A 24,647-nucleotide genomic window follows, 5' to 3' on the forward strand; every position below is an offset into this window, starting at 1 on the left:
ATGTTAGCTTCTCTCACTGTTGTTGATTGCAAATGACAGGCAGACTATACCTAACTCTAAGGAGAGGACTGTCCTAACTTCTGGATGGAGCAGAATGATGAAGATAGAACAGGCTCAGCAACCAAGACAAACTGATACCTGTTGGTTCTTTTCGGAACTCTTGTCATAAACACCAGTGAGACTGTTTTAAGTGGAGTTAATTTTTACGCTTCTTTCCTTTTACTTCACAGTCATTTCGTTTTAATGACATTTCTATTTTAACTGCAGTCAAATTTAAAATAAGTAATTCCTTGCAGTTGAACTGTTAATATTCTTATAAATAAACCAACTTTTGGTTATAAAAATGTCTTCATTTCCAACAGTTTGAATTTAACTGCTATACAAAAATAGATGAAAAACCTAACAAAAGCAAACATGAGTTAAACCACAGAGTTCCTAAAAAAGCCAATGAATTTCTAATTCTTGGTCTATTTCCAGTACAAAGAAGATAGCTTTGAAGTCTATTAATCACAGCGTCTAAGGATGAATGTGTTCTTTCAAACTATTGAAATGAACGTTTTCTTACCAATGAAACCCAGCTGAGAAAATTCTAGAATCATCCAATCTTCAGAAGCAAGCTGAAGCGCAAAATTTTTTATTGTGCTGAAATAATTCTGCTTGACAACGATGTCGTCTTCAAGCTAGAGGAAGGTAGCAATGATATCACTATAAATAAAATAACACCAAAGCAATAGGAAAAGTACAAGTAGGAAATATTGATTTACAATATATTGCTAACCCATATCCATGTATTTCTAGTGCAAGCACTGCTATAAAGCCTAGACTCTACAGACAAGAATAACTATTATAGGGATCACAGTTTGTCTGTTTGTGGAGAATTAATCCAGAATCTTACTGTAATAAGAATCCATGAATATATCTCAGCATAATGGAGATGTAAACTAGGTAGTAAAATCACACTGTTTTTCTAGCTTCTTTCTTCAAAGAAGAATCATCCATGAAATAATTTTGGACTAAGTGACATCATCAGGACATTATGTGGAGAAAAACTAGAACTTCTGTACTATTTGTATGAAAATGTGACTCAGTTTACTCACTTCCCTACTACTACTAAAATAATTTCTCCTCTTAGAAGCTAAGAGACACATTACCTACAGAGCCAGGGTTCATTTCCCCATTTTCTACTTTAGTTGCCAAAGAGAAGAACAGGTGTGTAGTCCAATCTAGTCCAGACAGTGCAATTCCCAGGATGCTGTACTACAATCCTTTTAATTCACACTAAGTGAAGGCTGCTGCTTTAAGGATGCTGCTCCTCCTGTCCTATCTCTCAGAACATTCATGCTCTCCCCCTTGTGCTGGCACTAACATTTGTGTGACTGCCTAGTTTCAAACAGGCTGTCAATATATCACTGGCTGCACAGCTTCCAGGAAAAATCAGTCTCCAACAGCTTTCAAAGAGCAGACAGCATAGCTTGCTTTGTAAAAACTAGATGAGTGGGGCGTTACACCCAGAGGATACAGTCCCAAAATCTAAATAAAGATCATAAGCACAGCTACCCACTAGATCTGCCATACACCTATAGGTAAGGCTTCTACTTCAAAGCAGGAAGGCATGACAGGAACAATTCTGAACTACATTAAACTTAATTGCTTAACTGTGTTCTTGAAAACCTCTTTTAAAAAATGAAAGAAAAAAGAAAACAAGTCTAGCAACACATTCAAAATATATCTGTACACCACAGAGTTATATTAAAGTGACACTGCACCTGCTTTCAAGAGAAAGAAGAATAGATTTTAGCTTAATTTCCACTCAAAACTATGCTGGTGTTTTCTGCCTAGGAGACTCAGTTGTACCTCATTTGGGGGACAAGGGAGAAAACAGTAGTTAAGCTGTCTACATTCCTTCACCTTTTTTGCTAAGCTTCTTAAGATAAAATCAACCATGTATGACAAATAGCTTTCTACTTCAGAGACAGTGTCCTCCACAGATTACTTCCTCAGACACCATTATGCCCATACTCAGTGCCCTCCAAGAATAGAACCATGTTATCTCTGCTCTATGTAGGTCCTTCTGGTGTACCCAACAGCAGGATTTCTGGAGACTCATTTGAAAATTTATGCAGACTCATTTCAAAACAAAGAACAGAAATTTACCTGAATGTAATAAACTCCCTTCTTCTGGGCATACATCATGAGAAAACAGTAATCCAAGTTTTGCTTTGTTCTCCATCTGAAATTCAATTAAAAACTTAAGGATAATAAAAAAAGTTATTTCAATACACACTGGTAATTCAAAGTAAATCTCACTATGAAAAATGACGCATATTGGTGAAATGTTAGGACAACTGCTTTTGGCATCGTTCCCTCAGGAAATCCTGTCTGAAAAAAAAGGAACAAAGCTTTCACCTTATGTTTTAATACAGACAAAAAATTGGTTTATTTTGATTCCGATTTTGTGAAAACTACCTGGCATTTCACTACAAACACATGTGCATTTTAAATAGTAATTCAGCAGGAATTACTCGGTTTTACACCATATTTCAGAAAGAAAAACAGTAAACAAACAAAAAAACACCAACAAAAGTCTGTATTCACCTCCCAGAATCTAACATTAAGTGAGTTCAACCAAGCTCAGCATTAGGCTCTGATCATGCACAGAACAGCATGCAGATAAGACTGAAAAGAACTCAGTGCTCATTTAACTTCCCCACACTTTCAAGAATTACAGTAAGAAAACATTTAAAGAATTCACATCCCACTTGTCATTTTATAAACAAGAAAAGTGTGAATGTGGGAGGAGATGGGAAAGGATTTGGAGGAATAAACTAACCTCACTCTCTCTTTTGAGTCTCCAAATGTCTCTTTCAAGTTTGACAAGTCAGGATAGTAAGATGCAGGAGGGGCTATTACTTCCACCAAGCCAGAATTGATCTCTGTAGAAAATCTGCCAATAGAAACATCATAAAGTCATGAGATATTTTGAGTTCTGTACACTTCCTGCTAGCTTTCTGTTGGTATAATTACTATGCCTGGTTATAGCAATGACTTACTCAAATAAGGGATGTGAAGTAAAATTACTGTATAAGAAGATATTGTTTTCCCTAATAGCTTTTTCAGAAAAGCATAGCCTCTTAGTCTCTTGACCAATAATTGGAATTCTAACTAGATTTTAAACACTGTTTGCTTTTCTTTTTCCCCCTACAGTTCTCTTGGAATGTATGGAATACAAGACAGTAACAGAGATGTCACAAATTCCCATTTATTTTAATGGCAACTAAATCTATTTATGGTGCACAAAATCAACTTAATTCCATTTATTATTTTACAACTTAACTGACTGAATCATTGCCCTTAATTTATTATCTAATACCTTTTGGTTCAAAAGTACAAATTCCCCAAAATACAAAAATGTATAAACTTCTATTTCCATAATACTTTTTATTACTTATCACAATGTTATTTAGAACTACAACTTACTCTTTTTCCAGGCTTGCAACAACATTGTTAACATAATCAAGATCAGTCTGGAAAACAAAAACAAAAACACACTATCAAATAAAATACTTAACTGTTTTGCAGCTACTCTTTAAAAGAACCCAGTAACAACTGGTGAGGTACTTGAAAATCAATTTCAGTGTGTAAGATATTTGAGTAATAGAGGAACACATCACTCAGGTAACTGTGTCCTTTGACTAACAGAAGAAAAAACGATTCTTTTATGTAAACACAGGGAAATAACATTTGCTTTATATCTGCTTTTAATAGACAGTCCTAATGCAAAACTAGCATTTTCTTGCAGTTCATAGTCTTAATGACAAAATGATCACCCAGTATTTGTGTAGGAAGAACATATTGTTAACAATATTACATTATACAAAAATATTATCAAGGAAAGACTTCTGAAGAACAGGGCAATAAACAGACACCTCTTTCATAAATACATCTCCTAAACTTCGCACTTAAAGCATGGATACCCCAACCTCAGACAACAACGAACATGCTGTTTTCCTAACAAGGGTTGCTTTTTTGCATCAGAGACTAAACTTGAGGGACTATTAATTTGATTTAATCACCTGGTTCTTAAGATGCAAATATTCTAAAAAATTACTTGTTGGTTAAAAAATTAATTCTGACATTCAGGAAGAGTACAGATCACCTAACTTGCCAGAACTGGCCTCTTATGCAACCTACTAACTTGGTCTTACGCATGCAGGAAAGGAGAGGTTTTGAATTCATAACCTAGATTAAGAAAAACTAGTCTCTGCCGTACTTACTAATCTAATAATTTGACATATTATTTATCAGTTTTAAAAAGAAAAGTTACAGTCTGTAAATCAACATAGATTCTGGTAGCTCATGAGGATTCTGCAGAAACAGCTGCCTTTGAAATGCTGGAAACAAAGGAACAGTTCATACTATCTTTCTGATGAATTTGTAATGCAGATTATCATTAAAGGATTATATACACCGAGAATAAATCCTTCCCAAGCATTTCTACAGAACCACTAATCTTGTTTGATAAAGGTTCTTACCCTTTGATCTTAGAAATCACCATTCCTATTTTTAAAGATTTACTTTTTGTAAAATCCAACATAATGCCAGTGACACGCACATTTTCAAAAAGGACAGCAGTGGGTTTCTTCCAAAAGCAGGTTGCAAACACTATATGAAGAAGTGAGTTGAAAGCATTTGTCATGCTTTTTTTTCCATAAATATTTCCTTTGTAAGCACTATTCCTAGTGTTTCACAGGATAGAAATCCTAATAAGCAGTTAAGGTGTTAGCAATTTAAAACTTGTCCCACAATGAGTTCCACCCAAGCAGACTCACAGACCCATATGGACCTTCACATATCACTAAGTCTTTAATTACACATATGGATTGTTCAGACAGTTCTTTACAAGAATGGAGTCTAAGACAACTTCTTCTGTTGTGATTTAATAGCTGCAAATCACTATGTAAAGATAATTCAATAATAATTATTTCTATCTTTTACTGAAACATTTCCTTTTTTTTTTTTACTTTTAAACATTAAAAATTATTGTTTAGTCAACATAGGAAAAAGAAACGATCTGAATTTCTAGTTGACATTCCAAACGCCAATTACTTAGTCTAGGATTAATAAGTTAAATACTTGTTAAACTGTCCATAATGTAATTACGTAGGAAAACAAGTTGTGGGGTTTTTCGTTTTGTTTTTAAATGAATAGACACCAAAAGCACAGCTAGTCTCTACACAGTATTCCAGACATTAAAATAAAAGCAGAATTTTATCGTAATTGGAAGCATATATTTAGTCACAAGCTCATGCTTCACTGTAACTCTCCTTAAAATGAACATAGCTTCGTCCTGTTTTACAGTGCTTTTAAAACCTGACGTCCTTAATACAGGATGGACCACATCCAGAAAGATTAGAAAGTCTGGAATAAGAGTTTTTTCCATACTTCCAACTATTTTTGTGTGTGTGTGTGTCACACACTCAACACACAAGGTTGGCAATTTCCCAGTCAGAACAGCAATCACAATAGCTTCACGTTAAAGTGATCTAGCCTGTAGACTTTCAATTTTGTATTGTAACCTGTGCTACTGTCAAACCAAGTCAAGATTGCCTGGTCTAGCTACACAAAACAGAAGATAAGGCAAATGCTGCTGCTGGTTTAGTAGTAACCTTCCTTCCAAATCAACACCGCACCAGCAAAGTGCTAAAGGAGATACCACTTTTAGAATGAAAAAGAACATTGAGATTGAAATAGCTGATGCCATTTTTTATGTGAGCAAATGCATTAAAAACTTGATATCCTGCCATTATTTCTAAATAAGGGTATTTTTATCTACCAGCAGCATTTGAGATTCAGAAGCAGGGTTTCAACACCAAACTCCTCCCCTCAGGTCAGCAGGCTGAGCGCCATCCTTCCACGTCAGAACCTCCAGAGGCAACCACCTCTCCTCATTACCCAGCCTAACGCTCAATGGGATCTCTGCCAACACCCTTCAGCTGTGGACAGGTGCCAGGACGGTGGCACTCGGAAGTTATTTCACACAACCTGATGAAATAAATATGAGAGCGTCCAATTAATTCGATCAATCTGTCGCAATACCCAAGGGAAGAGTTAAAACTACAGAGAAGACTTCATAGTGCAGCAATGGCAGGATATCTGGAATAGTCAGAGAATTGCTCTAGCCTAAGGATCTTCCAAGCACTATCAATAAATTCAGCCAGTAACTGAAGAGTGATGGAAAAATCTATTATTGACCAAGATCTATTCCCCATTTTTAAGGAAGAAGGCATTTACTGCCTGATAAAATAAGACCTCTGGTCCTCTTTATCGACCTACAGGACATGAGACTGCTGAAAACAAGTATGAACAACAGATAATATAAAGGAGACCTTGTCTTCTCCAAGAACCTTAAAGAGGACAAGACAAATCCCGATTAATCAAAAGGAAATCATCCATGAAAGAAAGCGTAACTGTTCTTCAGGCTTCCATTGAAGATCATCTGGTAGATACCAGTTTGACCTTGGAACAGCTATGAAGAACCTGGCTCATGGTATCAGTGCTATTTGCAACTATTGAAAGGAAATGTCACTGGTGATCCCAATCAAAGCAGCACAACCTGTAAGAAAACAACAATGAATGATGTACTGCATCAGAAGGCATTAACATTCCTTCACAAAACTCTTAAGGTTGAAGACGAAATAATCCCTAGGAGTTTGGAACCTGAGAAAAAGCAGCAAAAATTAATATTTAAAGAACTAATCCCCTTAAAGATTAAATGCCAAATTGTGATAGTCCACAGCCAAAGAGTTAACACCGCCAGCCAAAAAGATGCATCTTATCAATGAATTGCAGAGCTTCAAAAACAAACTTGTCTTGTTAAGTAGATCTCTGAGGACTAATGAAAGGTGTAAACAGGAGTGGTTATTTCAATATCAGCAGATAAAATTTTTCTTGCCCATTCTTTCTTCCTAGTCATAAGAAATTATTGATCTCAGACAAAGTAAGAACACATGGGGTGAGACATCCTCCTTTTTTCATTCATACTAGATCAAGACCAAAGATTCGCCCAACTCAGCATCTTGCTTCCAGCAGCAACAGCCAAAAACGGATACATAGAAAAGAGTACAAACAGGACAAGCACATGTAGTACTTCCTCCTGCTACCATCCATGCTCTGACTGCCTTCAGTTCAGGTCACTTCCTGAGCCAGGTGTGATTTTGTATACTTAATATTCCTCAGTAGACCCCTTTTCCATGTACCTCGCCAGTATCCCCCCTTGAGCCTACCTAAACTTTTAGCAGGAAAAGAAGATTTTAGCTTATGAAATCTATGGTGTTTCATAAGCCTGAACTGGCAACATCTAAGGTTTAACTCATATATCAGCTATTTTGATGACAGATACACACAGTGCTTCGATGAATCTCTCTAAAAGAAAACCTGGAGTCCATTGTGGAAAAAAAGTTTCAGAGAGTCAGTGTCCTTCTCAAATTTCCTGTTTTTGTAAGATGCTGCTCTACAATTGCTTACAGTACCTTCTCTACTTTATGTTCAAATTTGCAATTATTCTAAGGTTTGTCTGAACAAACACTGTTATTCATAACAAATGCACAAAGAACCAGAGCAGCAGTGAACAAAAGTCCAATCTTTTTTTATTGATTTTATGAGTGAGGATGCACATAGCAAAGCAGTAGGATATATTAGCTAGCAGACAAAACAAGAGGTTAGAATGCTCTCATTAATGGCTAACCAACTGTCAGAGAAAAAGATTTCTAGTTTTAAGAACCAACTCTTTCATATCGTTAAAACCTATCTATTTAATACCTGCAAGCATACAGAAGGTGAACTGCTTCTCAAAACCATGGCAGTATGGAACAAAGGTCTATCTGCACCTAAAGTTTATGTGCTATCTTAGCCAGTAGCAAATGCTCAGAAAAAAAAAAGAAGTAATAAACAGGGTATGTACAGAACAAATCTTCCTTCCTTTCATACACCTGCCAGTTCTCAGTAATTAACGATTTATAATTGCTAGGCCTAAGTGGCATCCATATCATTAGATTCAGTAACTCCTTCTGTATCTGTTCTCTGTGAATTTGCTTAATGCCTTCCAGAACCTATTTACTCACTTGTATTTCACTATATCCAGTAGCAACAAGGTTCACAATTTAGCTATGTACTCTATGAGAAATGTTGCCTTCATTTCAGATTTTGCCTCTTAATTTCATTTAGAGGCATCCAGATTGCATCCGTACCACCACAGAGACTCAGCTCTAATCCACATATATAAAATCTAAACAAGCAATAACAGTGAGTCCAAACAGGACTGGAACTTGGTTGAAGCACAGGCAGAGTAAGTGCACAAGTGTTTTGCATCAAACCACAGAATGAACAAGACATGGTAAAGCTAGAAGAAGCAAAAATATTGAATTGAATTTGAGACAACTACATTCCATTGTAAAGCATGGGATTCCTGTCCTATTTTATTTTCTGTCCCACTCTTCCTGTAAATGCTTCTCTACTCCTACTGGAGACATCACTTGAATTTTAAGTTTTCCATAGTTTGCCACTCAACACTAAACTTTATCCCAGTTTCCATTACGTCCCCACCACAAGTGAGCAGAAGTGCTAAACACTGGACTTTGGCAAAATAAAGTGCTACAAAATAGCAGCTGCTATACAAAATTAAACTCTATGCATCAACACTGACACCCAGCCAATGAGCACTTCCTTTATTAGGTTCTCCAAGAGGAGTAGAAAAAAAAACAACAGACACGCACACAAAAAAAAGCAGGTAAAACATGATGGAATGCTATGATACCACGTACAAGCAATTGAGCGGTGCAATTGAGCAACCTGATCTAGTAGAAGATGCCCCTGCCTATGGAAGGGGGTTTGGAACTAGCTGGTCTTTAAAGGTCCCTTCCAGCTCAAACCATTCTGCGATTCTATGATTTTCTTGTTCTGGAAGCTTGACTTACCAAGCTTAACTTTTTTAATAAGCTGTAATTTTCAAGATGCACGTTGAAATGCTCTGCAAAATGCACAGGTTTACTGCAGTTGACCCTGCTTTGAGCAGGGGAGGGGGCTTGGACTAGACGATGTCCAGAGGTCCCTCCCAATCTTTGTGAGTCTGTTGGATATTGCCTCAGCAGACCAAACATTTGTTCAGATTAAAATTCTATTTCAGTTGTCATTAAGCGTTGGTTTTAGGAAGACAAGCGCAAATAGACCAAAGATGGCACTAAAACTATCAAAATACTATAAATTCAAGAAGGGAAGCTGCAGGGAAAGCCGTGAAGAATTGGGACATCAACTGTACAGTTCCTTCTAAACAATGTGGTTTATCTAGTCTGTCAACTTGCCCAGATCTTAATTCTTAAATGATTATCTACTATAAATCAGTCTTAACTTATTCAAGAAACAACCCCCCCCACCCAAAAAAAAAAGTAGTAATTTAATTGCTTATGCATTTCAACAATTTTATCTGATCTTTCACCACCCTTGTAGAATACCGGTGGAATATTTTTACAATGTATTTTAAATAACAAGCAATGCAAAACTGAACAACCTCCAGAAAAGGCAAAGTAAACCTGTGTTTGACAAAATGGTGAAAGTACATATGAATATGATTACCTATATACAAGACCTTAAAATTCACCTAGAAAAAATCATCCACTAAAATAGCACTTAGACATATTTTTGAAGATTTATACAGTGAAAAAGCCCTAAGGAATAGAAGTACAGCAGTGTTTTCCAGTGGTTTCAACAGTGTAAGGATATAAACAAAGCCTGTGGAAAAAGGTAACAGTATCTGTTAAAGTTCAACCAATACAGCTGAAAAAGATTATTTCAGGAATACAGTTTCTGCTTTCGGATCTGAAGCAGCAGTTTTAAGTTAAACACAGGAACAAGGAGAACAACATACAAAGGAAAAAAAAGTCTAATGGACAGGGTCTCACAATGCAAAGCCTTTCACGGCAGTATCAGGAATACAAGTTTATTCTTCTATCACTCCACTCTCATTTGTCCCTACCCTCGTATCCTGCATGCCACCTCCTCAGTCATGAAGGCTCAAGTCCCTAGGAGTTGTGCTGTGAACCACAGCACCACATCAGAGAACAAGTTTAGATTTTAAGAAGGCCAGCCAGAACAAAAAGTCAAGGGACAACTCAAAACAGCACATTTAGGTGGAAATCATGTTAACATCATATAGCTCTCAACTAACTTTGTAATGTATTACAGACAAAGCCTTCTTTGTAGAGTCTGAAAGAAGGCAGAACATGTGGCCTGGAAACCTGGGGAAATTTTTTCGTGTCCTTGGGTGAGCCTGTAAATCATTGAAAAGGTCTAGAAGGTCTGTTTTTTCCAGTCAAATGCAGGTAGCAGTTGTGTACAATCAAAAGCACACTTCAATGAACTGTGTTGTTTACTTGGAAGACAGAAGGAATTCGTCCTTATTGTCTTCAGGCCAAGGCAGACCATGGAAGTAAAATTTGAGAATGTTGTCCTAAACTTGCTTATTAATACAGTGTTAATTCAGTCAATCATCCAGGTACAAAGTCACCTACTGTAAGGCTTCTGAAATAAGATTATTACTGCTACTTTTCATCTCACAAATAGATGCTCTAGATGTTACTGGTGAGAACATTTACAACTATTAACAGTGATGTTCCCTTATGAGAAACATCAGATAGTTACTGTGGGCCTGGAACATCTCAAAAGGTATCTTGTAGATAAAGAGAAGCATTTCAGTCATTCAAATCTAGAGCTTGAGAAAAAAAAGCGCAATTTCATCTTTCTGTTGAGACACTAAATTTGTCTCAGGTCCATAGCAGGTTTCAAACTCCTGTCAAAAATCTTCTCCAAGATCTAAGAAAGATTTTTATCACCAATTTAATCTCATATAAAACTTTGCTAGCCATTACCATGAAAAGAGGAATGTAAAATCCTGTGATGGTGCCCAGTATCAACAGTCCACACTCTTTGGATGCCAAAGAAGCTGAGAATAAAACAGCAGTTTAAATAGGTATCTCAACTTCTAACTGGTATGCCAAGCTGCCTTCTAGTTACAAGAGCTAACATTGTAACTAGAAACTGCTGTCATCTTGATTGGTTTTGAATCCAAAACTAAGGTTACCACCTGTGCAGGCCCTTAAAATTACCTGGTGATGATTATATTATTTAGTAAAACGGCCTTGTTTAGCTTTAATTTATTTATTTAATATATACACATTCATACATATGTATATATGTGTGTGTTTATGCTAGGATTACATGTGAAACAACAGTATAGGATTTAATAAGCAATGTGTGAGAAAGCATAGCATATGGACTGGTGCTCCAAGAGTAAATGGCTGGACAATTACTGCCCAATCAGATGTAATCAGTAGTATATAATATTAGCAAAATACTTTTGCATAGCTTTAAGTGTCTTCTGATTCTTTCTGAAATGATTTGCCTTTTTGATATTCTTGGTCAAATCAAGGACTTACGATCTTTCCAATATACATTGATTACTGTTTGTACAAAAGACCGTGCTAAGCACAGTCACTGATTAATGAAGTGGACTGACAATAATTTGTGATATATTTAGAACAAGTCTAAGACGCACTTTCTTCATGGTAAATGAGATCTCCTCATACAAAAAAAAATCTTTAGATACCAGAAAAATATTTTAATTTCTCTCATATTCAGTAGCATACATGTTTATGTCTGTTGTTCCACTATGATGTAAAGTATTTCAAAACCTTGTTTCCCTTGTTATTTGCAATCCCTATGAAAAAAAAAAAAAAGAAAAAAAATGGACATTCATTTTCATGTGGAGTTCACAGTTCCTTAAACCCAGAGCCTATAGTTTCTTCAGAAAGAAGGTTTTCATACAAACCGGAATCGTTTGTTTCAAATCATCTGATGAGCATCTGAGCTAACTACGCAGTCAAGGGGAATAAAAAGATTTTAAGTATAGACATATAATGATTCACGCCTATTATTAGTCATCCTAATTAATCCCTGCAAATTATTCTGCAATAAAATTATTTTAACAAATTGGAGAACACAGACATATGTCAGTTACTGGGACAATTGCACAGTTTACTGTCAAGCAATTCTAGTAATTATTTAAATTGGTGATTAGGTATCACATCAACCAAGATATTTTAGAATTCCTTGAACTTTCAGTATGGAAATTTACTGTGTATAATCACATTACTGAGAAATATCCATACAGTAAATGAATATGCAGATCTCTTTATTTAGCAACCATAATGCACCTATATTTACTAGCTTATCTGTTTACACTGTTCATGCTGTTTGCAGAAGGCCATTAGCTGTAATTTTCAACTTGTGTTCCAGAAAAGTCAAATTTGTGAGACAGAACTGCTAAAAGGAAGAAATTAACCATTGAAGAAGTTTTAGGGTGCTTAGCGCAAAGAAACAATCGTTTATGACTGTCTCCCAGCAATGCTTATTAAACACTGTCAGTTCGATTTCTCAGTTTGAGTCAGCAAGAAAATACTCATGCAATCCTTCCAAAATACCACTTTTCATATAGTTCTCTTGTAAAAATAATTTTGTAATTATTGCTTTTGTTGTTGGTGGTGGTGGTACAAGCTATATAGAAAGCACAAATAGTAGTTTTAAATTTATTAGTAACATTACCCAACCTCACACTATGACCATTTCTTGCTGTACTTGAGGCTGCACAAATGTTTAGCAGAGGCCATACCATTTTTCAGAAGCTTTTGCCATCATCTTTAATACAGGCATAGTTGATCAAAGTCCTAATGTATTTTTGAATTGCCTTCATTAATGCAAACGTTAATGCTAGCAACAGTCTAACACATTTTAGGCTAGGAAACCCCACAGTTAAAGTTATTTTAAGAGCAAAAGCCCTTCCTTTTGTTTAAGGACAAACAGAAGTCCATGAGGGGAATAGATTTTCCTTCAAGCAGCCAGAGAAAATGCTTATGAAACCTACACAATCCATCTTGCAAAAGGAAGCTGAAAAATACAGCATAACCCAGAGAAAAACACAGCACAGTTCAGGATAATGAATTTACTGTACCATATTATTCACTGTAAGAGTTTCCTGTAGTAATTACAGAACAAACTATAAGATATTGAACTTAAGGAAATATAAAGCATGGTAAAAGGAGTAAGTAAAGCTGGGGAGACAAAATCGGATGGAGAAATTAGATGGAAAAAGAAATGCAAAGCTAGGGAAAAGTTATAATGGGACAAGAATCCAAACCTAGGCTCTTCGGATTTTCCCAGACATTCATGGCTTGCTGTGCCCATAGCAGACATGGGAGTAAGTACATCGTGCTCCCCTCGAACAGCCATATCCAAAAGATACAGAGGGTCCCACTCCAGAGTGAAACACACAAGTCTCCTTGTTCAGAGATGCAATAGCTCCCATTTTAAAATGTTGAGTTTCTTCAAGGCCACTTTCATAGCATCATTCCCAAGACAAAAGAAGATTTCACAACACCTCAAGGGACAAAAATTATTTAACTATGGAAAACTCAAGCATACCTACATGGTTTGTCTAAGGTTACAAGGGAAACTTGTGCATTTGGCGATGGGGTGTGGATTCTCTTCACTCCTACTCTAAGATCTGTAGAAGACTGAGAATCCAATGATAACACACAGTCTTCACAGCTCAGACCTCCTTAAGCAAAACAAAATGGAACTTTTAAACCTTGAAAGTTTTAAACCTTGAAAAGAAGCCGTATTAAAAGGCAATAAAATTATTCCAATCAGTACAGAGAAGGAATGCCATTGCTCCAGTAATTCCTAAATTAATTCTGATCACTTGATATTCTCAACCAAGAGATGTTTTAAGAGCATTTTCTGCAGAAAAGCAGTACCTATTAGACTGACGGTTTTTGACTGACTCACTGTCAGAAAAAAACAAACCAGAGCGATTTATATTAGAAGACTATAAGGGTCAGTCTCAGGTACAGCAAAAGAGTTTATAAACTTCTAAAAGAAAGATTTAAAATCTGTTGTTAATAGAACTAGATGTATTAGCACGCTGTTTTCTCACTTAATCATCGCTGAAAGGACACTGGCTCACAAGATTAAAATGGTGTTCACAGGTATAACTAGAGGACTCAAATTTTCCTTTGTGGAATTCACAAAACACTGACTGAACAGAGCACTACATGGTTAGATGGCTGAAGATCAAACATATGTAAAAAAAAATCCCCCATTCCATGTCAGACTCTTAAGAAAAAATAAGCATACACAACTCTCAGCAGCCAACAAAATTACTTCTGAAAGCAGTCTATCATTTTCTTTAAGCATTCAGCTAAATCAAGAGTCAAACTGACCAAAGAGTCCAACTGAAAACTGTTTGAATTAGTCCATCAAAAAGGTCTGGACTTCTGATGTCCAGGAAGTCCAAAAAATAAAATCAGTAACAATCTGTACCTAACCTCCCCAACTGCAGCACCAACCCGAGGAAGGACTGACTAAAAAGGAGCATGAAGAGAAGGGGAAAAAAAAACTCCCTACCATACCATAGACCCTCAACCACAGTGCTGATACTGAAGGAGTAAGATAACTAGGACATCTCAATCATTATGTATAACATCAGAAGATGTGCAAAATAAACAGTCCACTGAATCCACGCCCACTTCATAAATAGAAAAGGCTGGGCACTTCACAATCATTTATCTCAGGGAAACAAGACTTTTCCTTAAATGTAAAGGAGATGGAGGCACAGACAGTCATCTGTCTAAATTGCAAAGAAAAAGGAGCTCCTCGTCAATTCCTGAAAGGAATATTTGTGATTAAAGGCAGGTTAGAAAGCATATAAAAATATTTATGTGATTACCTCTCCTATAAAGACAACCATAACACAATCCAGTTTTTCTTCGGGGGACAGCTTATCAATAAGGGAGTGGAGAGTTTCTGTAAGATAAGACTTGACTTTTCTTTTCACTGTAGGTATTCCCATTACAATGGAAACTGAAATCAAACAAAACAGAAATGTACTTTCAGTAATTTCATACACAGTGAAAACAAAAAGCTTGTCTCATAATAAAGTATCACTTAAGAAACACAAAGAGTTAAAAGATTGAGATAGCAGTAATTTAAAATAGTTTAAAAATATAACACCCATCAAACAGGAACATGATTAACATAATCACCACCAATGCTCAGAGCAAACATCGCAAACAAAAAAAATGTAATCCTAGACAAGCCAGGCTATTGCCGAGGTAATAATCAACCACCACGATATTAATCAGGTAAGGCTGCACCACAACTCACAGAATGATTAACCTCCCTAACCTAGTTTTATTTTCAAGCTGGCATAATCATTATTCACAACTCAAGTATTTATTTTTAACTCCTCAGAAGTCTTTTAAAATTGTACTGGTGAAAAACTCTTACTTCCTTTGCATGAGATTTTGGTTCTTCTAGAAAAACAAGCTCAGGTCATCAGGGTAGCCCAAGAATTCCATACTCAAACCTCCCATCCCTGTTAAAAGTACCTCAAATGCAAAGCACTCTGGACCATACTACAATGCTTTGGCCAGATGGCCATTCAGTTCCTAAGTTCCTTAAATTTCACCATAGTCTTCATTCTTCCTCACCCCACTCTGCACACAGGGCTGGCAACCTACTGTAAACACAACAGGTAACAACAGGAACACAATAAAAGGATAGACCAGACTTCATGAAGTCATTCAGTGCTCCGAGCCACCTGTGTGAAATGATTTACCAGATCATAAATATATAAAATCAAACAACTATTAAAAATTTTGTTTATCCTTACTTACAGCACCTGCTTCACCTAGCAACTATACATTAGTAAGTTCTGATTTTTTAAAACAAACACTCAAAAAGCATCATGATCAGGAAAGGAGAAGATAGGAAAATAAATTAAACTCATTTTTCTCCCTCTTTTTAATTAAATAAACCTGACTCCAGTTTCTGTTTTCTAACTTCAAACTTCTGTCATATATTCCCAGTGGAATATAATACAGGCTTCACTTAAAACAATAAAGGAATATGAACATTTGCCTTCCTGATTAACAACTTCAAAACAAATGGTGTTTATAGTCAGAAAAATAACCTCATGGCTTGAGCCCACACATTTGACACAGAGGCATGCCTGTGGATTCACTGGTGGGGCCTTCATGCTTGGAAACACATACATATGCTTTGAGGTACGCCAGCTTGGTTTGGCTACAGCCTAACTATTTTCTAGAGCTATAAGAGTGGGATTCAATGTAGCTATCCTAATGACCAAAGTTCAGAATTTGGGAGGATTAAAAAGAAAAGGGGATCAATGGTATTGCAGCACAATATTTATTTCTTCCCCTCCAACCAATGTCCACATTTTATTGATGCAATTCTATCTGATTATCTTAGTGTGTCCAACTCTAAATTATACTTTAATTTGTGACCAACTCTAAAATAATTATATCTATGCATGGTTGCCACACAAGTCTGAAAAAGCCCAAGGGGTATGTCCATTAGCAGTTCAGAAACTGTAACACTTCTGTGCTTTGTTCTCTTTTACTTAGTTACAAAAATTCATCCAAACTAAATGCTTCTTAATGCGGAGCTTAACATGGGGTGGGGCGTGACTGAGATTATGAAGACAAGAGCAAAGCTGAAGCCAAACTCCTTTCATCCTGGATTCAGTGTGAATTCTGAGAGATATCAATATCACACAAGTTAAATGAGATGTCCTTGATCTACTAAGCAATGCAGTATGTTGTATTACAAGAACTAGAAATTCCTCCAGATATAAAACATAAAACAAACATTGTATCAGCTTACCTCCTGTCCTTCCAAGGCCAACCTGCACAGAAGGTTGAAGGCTTCCTTCATTTTTCAACAAATGAGGCAAATGGTAATAGATATTTGGCACTTGAAGAGATTTTTTACTTGTTAGTTCTTTTAACAATTTCAGTGTCTCATCTGCAAACACACATGAAGTCAGCCATGCAGAAAAACAAACAATAAAAAGTTTTATGCAGTGGTAAATCATATAAGATTCACAGCTTGATCTTAACTGAAAAAAAAGGAAGAAATGGTCCATTTTACTGAGGCATTGTATCTTGTGTACAAAGGAAGTCTTTTCTCATTTTAAATTTTAAAGTAAACAATCGTCAGGATTAGCTTCCTCCAGATACAGTTAATACTCACCTGATCACACAAGACTTGCAGTGCCTAATCACAAAAGTAAAGAATGCTCCATTTATTTAGTGGTTTTTGTTTTTGTTTTTTTCCCCTCCAGCAGATCAAAATGGCAGGTCTGTTTACCTAGATTATTTTTTACATAAGCCTATAGAGTCATCACCACATAGTAATGCTACTGCAAATAATTAATTTTTCAAAACTATAAATACATATTGGATAGATTGTACATATAGACACAAAATTAATATTAAATATATAATCAAGATTTTGAGTATTTCTGCAATAAAGCATACACTGATGTGAATTTAATTTATTCCACTAGATTATTTAAAATACTTCTTGCTTTCTCTAGAGAATACTGCCTCTCAGGACACCCAGGTGGTTCTCATAAAGTTGCAAATAACAGTTTCTTATGTGTTAATTTTCTTACATCAAGTGTGAAAACAGCTCTCATTTCAAGCAAGCAATATGATAGCACATGGGCCTTTAAAAACTTAATATTGTAAGGTTCATAGGTTATGTGAGAAACTGGACTCAAGGTTTCCAAGAAAATCTGAGTTGTACAGAAGTGCCTAAAGTAATTCCATAAATGTCACTCCTCTCAGATTCTGAGCATAACTACAACAAAAACAGAAGGGTTGCCTGCTCATTGTCTTTCGGTTTGCTATGAGGATTTAATTTTATTTTTTTTTTAAGGGGGGGGCAATGAAACAATTCATAGCACTTTCTGCTCTTGAAAAATGCTTTGAAAATAGATGCCATAAGTAGAGATGCTAATTTTGATAGATTCCAATACAAGTTTTCATTTCTTTTTACTAACATTTCCTTTAGTTTCAACTGAAAAAAAAATGGGCCTAAAAGTCCCTCAAAATATGACCCTCTTTGTATGAATGAATAATGATTTACATAAAACAATCCAGAATTCTTCCAGATTCAAAGACAGCAAATAGTACAAAGTATTATGTATACTTAAGTGCATTAAACTTAGTAAAATCTGTCTAATCCTAAATTGTGAGGACAAAGCTCAGGAATTCAGACTTCAGCTGATTGCCAGTCATGACTCCACATGGAAAAAAAAAAGGATGCTCCACAGGCAGTTGGGATCCAGAGATGGTAAAACGTTAAAAATGTGAATCAGTATCTTCAACTGCAGCAGAAGAGAGTAATTCTCTATGACTACCATGCATATAAGCAAGCTAACCCACTTTTAGAAATGCATGTGGTAATACCACATTGTAAATCCAATTGTAAATCCAGTATCAAATTTACACAACTTCCTCTATAGTTGTTTACTTTAGCAGAAAGATACACACAGAAGAGTAAGACAAGAACCACAGACTATGTCAAATGTAACCTTTATGCATACCATTCCTGGAGATCCAGGGAACTACACAGTTCAGGCTGGACAGGCCATTAGTGTCTGAGCAACTCTTATTAATATCAGAACAATATTAATCTCAGCACTAAGGGCCTACAATCATAACCCTCAAAAAAAGATTTTTTTTTAAGTTATAGAAGATGGTAAAACATTGCACAAATGCAACTAGACAACAGATTTAAAAACTATCCAACTTTTGGATTTGCAAAAATCTTTGTTTTTCTTATCCTCACTAGGTCAATACAGTGACATTTCTGCAAATGACCAAATCAGACTTCTGGCCAGAAAGTTTGTATTTATTTGTTATTCACTTTCCATCTAAAAAAAAAAATCAGAGCAACTAAAGCAATTAGAGCATGATTTTAAAGGTAACTTTAATAATTTCATGAGTAGTGTGAAGGCATTCTCGAACATTGCCAAACACAGCTGTTAGTAAACTTGAGCATCAGCCTCAGGAATGGATAAAAAAATACAGAAGACTTTACAAATTTAATACTTAATGACTAGTTATTAAAAAGGGCATTACTTGTACATTTTACAAATTACAACCAATACTTCAGGTTGCCTGTATGCTTTTTAATCATCCATCTGATTTTTAAACATATTTTAATTCATTCAAGTTCATCCTTTTCATAAAGACTGTTTGCTCACTTTTCCCTTCAAGCTCTATTTAAAAAGTGAGGCAAGTTATTGTCCAAGTATGCTAAATAAACAACCAGAAGTTCCAAACGGAGCATGGAATCAGTATTCATTCTCTAAAGTCATAAGAAAGAAGAGTGGGTGGCTCACTAAGAATAGAAATTGGAAAAAGAAAACCAGCCACCAGATGCAACATATGACATAGATTTGTTATTTGCACCACTGAACAATTTCACTCAGATTTCTCAGTATTAATTTCTTATTCTATAGTAATAGAAAGATATTCATAGTCCATAGTTATTAAAAAAAAAAAAGCTCAATCACAGTATGTACCTGAAAAATTATTCAGTGCATTCTTACTTCCATTTGTTTCTGCTACTGCACGCCTGAACTGCTCCAAGATAGCATTCAGCTCAGAAGAGCGTTGCAGAGTCCGATGCTCAGCTATACGAAGACGTTCCTTCAAAGCATGAAATTCCCGTTGATATGCAATCAACTTTTCTACAGAGGAAAAAAAATGATGCTGGTTATTTCGGGCAACAAATCACTACAGAGAGCTCCAACAAAGGACAGAGACTGCTCAGCTATGTAGCACCTGAAATACAGCCAGCAAGGACATAGCCGCCCAGCACAAACCTTCCTGAGTATTTACACAACATACAGAGGGAAGAATAACTGCACCAGGCAGGGATGCAAGGCAGGTGCTAGGGGATATGCTCCTCACCACCACAGCCACAGACAGGAGCAACCTTTAAGCTCCCATTACTCAACACCACAAGGCAATTCCGAGTCCCTTTTTTTGGAACAGATGCCCTGTTTTTAAAACAAACCCTTTGTTTTAAAAAGCATGACAGGAGCAGTGCCTTAAAAAGAGCGCAGGTCATGTCTCTTGAAAGCCCTCTCTGAATACATTGTAAGAACGAGTGGAATAAATGCATGTCTTCTTCGAAAGAAGACCAAAAGGGAGAAGGAAACACCACAGCTCATTTGTTCACATCTTGCCTATGCTCTTATTACCCAAAATAAGCATCTCTGTCCTGTGCATCTTTCCTTCATCCCACTGATCATTCCCCAAATCTCCTGCTTACCATCACTTCCCTTTAGCCAATCTGCAAATATTGAACGGCGTATCTTAAGTGACTTTGTATCTTGTCATCAATATTGCAACCACACAGTTGCCATCCATAGAGATATTGTTTTGGTTTGTCACCTATTGCAGGGGTAAAGAAGCAGAAGTTTTGCAAGCAATTTGAGTCTCTTCCTGTTGCTGCATTACAGCAATACATGGAATAATGAAGGAATTACAGTTTTCCCTTGCTAATAATACTGCATTTCCTTCAACTTCTTTCAATTCACATATTTCTTCTTTTGTAGTTAGTATGTACTGTTCTGATTGTATTTTGAAAACATAATTAGCTAAAATGCCCTGTGTGTAGAAGAAAGAAAAATAAAAATATAGTTCACTACCTCTTGAAAATACTTCCCTTGCCAACCTTGTTTTCCTTTTTTCATTAAAACCACATGGTTATTGCTTTTGTGCCAACAAACTCAGAACACAGCTATGCTGTCGCACAATGCAATGCTAAGCACACTACACACTGACAAGTGAATCCAGACTGCTGCTTGAAACTGGACCTGTTGCTTTAGTCAGCAGGACTGAGATGGCCAGGAAAGTTTTCTGGAATTTCTGGCAAGAAGGGCATTCTTACTTGCCAATGATAACCGAAAGAAATTAAAGATTGCTTGGAGACATGTCTACAAGTTACAGTAAGGGTACAAAGCATCTCTGCCCCTGCTCCACGTGGGGTCCCTCCCACGGGATGCCGTCCTGCCTGAACTGAGCCTGCGGGGGCTGCCCACAGGCAGCAGCTCTTCAAGCACTGCTCCCACATGGCTCCGTACCATGGGGTCCATCCCCCAGGAGCAAACTGCTCCAGCACGTGTCCCCCACGGGCAGCAGCTCCCCCCAGGCCCCCTGCTCCTGCGTGGGCTCCTCTCCACGGGCTGCAGCTCCGGCCCAGGGCCTGCTCCTGCGGGGGCTCTCCATGGGCCGCAGCCTCCTCCAGGCCACATCCACCTGCTCCACCGGGGGCTCCTCCAGGGGCTGCAGCGTGGAGATCTGCTCCATGTGGGACCCATGGGCTGCAGGGGGACAGCCTGCTCCACCAGGGGCCTCTCCACAGGCCGCAGGGGAACTGCTGCTGCGTGCCTGGAGCACCTCCTGCCCTCCTGCTGCACTGACCTTGGGGGCTGCAGGGCTGCTTCTCTCACATTTTCTCACTCCTCTCTCCCAGCTGCTGTTGCACAGCAGGTTTTTCCCCTTTCCCTAACTCTGCTCTCCCAGAGGCCCACCCAGCATCAATCCCTGGCTCGGCTCTGGTCAGCAGCAGGTCCCTTTTGGAGCCGGCTGGAGCTGGCTCTGATCTGACATGGGGCAGCTGCTGGGCTCTGCTCACAGAGGCCACCCCTGCAGCACCCACACTACCAAAACGTTGCCACATAAGCCCAATACACTGATATCCCTCCCCAGAACAGGTGATGGCAGGTTATACAGATCCCTGACAATTTCTGTCTAAACAGGAAAAAACAGCTAAGCCACCAAAGCATGTCTAAGGGCTGCCATAGCAGTGGATAGCCTCCAAAGCAGCCTGGCACATCAGGTCTCTCTTCTTGCCTTTCTTTATGGTACAAGATAGCAGACAAACTTTACCAGTAACGACCTTCCTACTTCCAAAAGGCTAAACTCCGCTGTGGCAGAGCCTGTGTTTCTCCAGGGAAAACAAATAGGACCCTGTGGTTCAGAAGAGCACCTCGAGATGAGTTCATGTCTTCCTTCCTTTGCCTGAAAGAGGAAGTTTTGGCAGAGACCGGTGCTCTCCAGGCACTTACACCAAGGTAACGCATCACGCTCAGCGCTCTGATGATTCTGGTGCTCCAAGGAGCAGCAGAGTCCAGGGGGAACAACTCATTTAGGAATATGTCAATCGGTGGAGAACTGCAATAGTTTCCTGCCACCTCCACCTAGCAAAATCCATACTGCACAATCAGTAATGTCTTACTACTAAACTCAGCCTGTATGCAGAAATTAAGATTTTTCTACTTTCCTAATTCAGGTGGGTAGTAAGAATTAGAATTACAGGACCCTTGCTGTTCCACAGCAATTAAAAACCTTAGTCCTAAAACCATGAGAAACTTAAAAGCCAAATGAAAAGGCCTTTTTATCATGTGAAGGAATGAAAATCACAATTTTAAGAGCTACCAATAAAAATCACTTACTGAAAACAGGATACTTTCAAAGGAGGCAGTCGTTATCACATCTTCGAATTATAATTAATGTCAAAAATAAAAAATTAATTTCTCTTTAAATAAATTTAAAATAATATAAATGGAAGTAAAATTTTATTTTCATAACTTATCACAGCAGTTCTTGAGCAAAGACCATTGAGAACTCAGGCTTCTAGCTGTGGCACCACGAAATTGTTCCTAATATAAGTATTAGCAAATAGTTCTGGGTCTCCCAGTGTGCTGTACTGGTATTACATTTATATTACTTCAGACCTCAAAAGTGAATTTCTTTAAGAAATACCAATTAATTGGTTCAAAGTACTCAACTTCGCACAATTTCTTCAACCAGACACATCTGGGTTAATGAGGCTGCTCTAAAAGACATGTACACTCTTGAAATACATCCTTTAAAAACGTATTACTGCTTTTGTTAGGTTACAATATTATTGAGCCAAGTAAAATCAGAAAATGCGAACAAGATGTACGAATCATATTTTAAGTCCACTAACCTATAAGAATTTTTCTACTTATTTACGCAAAATGAAGTAAAATTCATTCTTTGCAAGAACTGCGGTAATACTAAACATTCACATCTCTAATACTAGTAAAGATGCGTTATTCTTTTTGTGTACTTGGAGATTAATGTGTAAGTCGGTCTTTTAGTACTTGTTTTACAATATGACTGGCTGTGATTTGAAATAAAATGAATTAAATTTAAGTTTCTAACAGCACTTAGCAGTTTCTTTAAAAGGTATACTTGCAGTACTTCAAAACCTAGATCAACTGCTCAGATACCTAGTTAAACAACAAAAAAACACAACCACACTACTGCAGCAACATCAAATGTGATTTCATACTGAAAGGCACTTGTGAAGGAGAAAATACTTCTTGGGCTCTTACAGTACCACCTTCGGTGGTCCCACCCCTCCCAACTCTGGAAAAGTAAATGTCCCTTAAGGCAGGAGGAGTTTCTAAATACTCAAAAGACTCCGAAAGAAAATAAATAAATCAAATGTCACTCCTAAATACTTAGGCATAAGCCTACAAAACTAACTTTAAGGTCTTATTTTTATTTAAACTTTGACTTAGCTCAAGTTTGGTATTTTTTTTTCTTTCCCCTCTCCAAAATATGAAGTCATTTGACAGCTTTTTTCCTTCACTTCTATTTACACGAACATAAGTAAAATCTTTTCATCAAAAAATTATGGGTTTGAGGTGAAGACACACGTTACTGTATTATGTAGAGTCTCTCCTGTATTTTAAACCTCACCTCTTTCCTCACAAGGAGGAGGGAATGAAAATTTGCAAATGACTGTACAAGTTTCTCCAGAAATTCAGGGCAGTCTTTCTGAAATGTTTATGTACGGCAAGCTGACTTATAAGTATTGTATGTATATATATATATATATATATATATATACATACATACACACACACACAAAGTCAATAGTGTAGCCAATATTTTCAAGAGACATTTGACCATTTAATATTTTATTGTTCAAAGGTTTCTCTAAAACTTAAAAAAAATGAATTGATTTTCTGTCAAAAAGAATCAAACCACTTTTTCCATTGCTGTTATGGTGAAAAGAAAAATTCTGAACCTAAAACCACAAAGGAAACAGTCACAGAGACCAGCGATTACTGTTTTGAAAGAATATATTTGTGTTTCTACAATATTATAAATGACTTTTTTCTTCTAATGCTGAAACCTAGAATCATGTAACAAAACAGAGGAAGGAATTCAGACAGTCAGTTATTGGCCTTACATAGCTGATGGAAGAACCCCAAAACACATCTGATCTCTGACAAATAAAACATCCCTCTTTAACAGCAGTGGTAGCAAATGTGAAATGTTTAGTCTCCAATAGCTTGAGCATATAGTCATGATTTTTAGAATGCTATACTATTTTACATTGAAATGAGAAGGTGATGCTTTTCCATACTTTGTTCTGGAAGCCAAAAAGACCAAATAAAAATAACTGGCCCTTATACTTCAAATAAGAATACTCTTGTTAAGAAATTACTTGAGAACTGAAAGCATTAATTCTTCATCATTTTCTTTTAAACTCTAGTACTTTCAGCAAAACCCCAGAAGCTAAAACTTAAATATTTTAGCTGGCTTGATGCTGTGCGTTTCTTGGAAAATTAACACTATTTCAACTCATTCTGTAGTTTGTTTTCTCAACTTTTT

At 36.9% G+C, this 24,647-nt stretch overlaps 1 protein-coding gene across 1 annotated transcript in view; it reads right to left on the reverse strand.

Annotated features, from left to right (window-relative positions):
- Positions 1 to 24,647, reverse strand: part of MGAT4A (alpha-1,3-mannosyl-glycoprotein 4-beta-N-acetylglucosaminyltransferase A) — a 71,832-nt gene that overhangs the window by 24,296 nt on the left and 22,889 nt on the right. The window contains exons 3-9 of the mRNA XM_035558056.2: positions 19,505 to 19,672; positions 16,792 to 16,932; positions 14,834 to 14,967; positions 3,478 to 3,524; positions 2,831 to 2,944; positions 2,155 to 2,230; positions 566 to 680 (exon numbers count right to left, since the gene is read on the reverse strand). Of these exons, the coding sequence (XP_035413949.1) occupies positions 566 to 680; positions 2,155 to 2,230; positions 2,831 to 2,944; positions 3,478 to 3,524; positions 14,834 to 14,967; positions 16,792 to 16,932; positions 19,505 to 19,672 (795 nt within the window). The remainder of the gene's footprint in view (positions 1 to 565; positions 681 to 2,154; positions 2,231 to 2,830; positions 2,945 to 3,477; positions 3,525 to 14,833; positions 14,968 to 16,791; positions 16,933 to 19,504; positions 19,673 to 24,647) is intronic.

The sequence above is a fragment of the Cygnus atratus genome, chromosome 1 (assembly GCF_013377495.2).
Source record: "Cygnus atratus isolate AKBS03 ecotype Queensland, Australia chromosome 1, CAtr_DNAZoo_HiC_assembly, whole genome shotgun sequence".
NCBI lineage: Eukaryota > Metazoa > Chordata > Aves > Anseriformes > Anatidae > Cygnus > Cygnus atratus.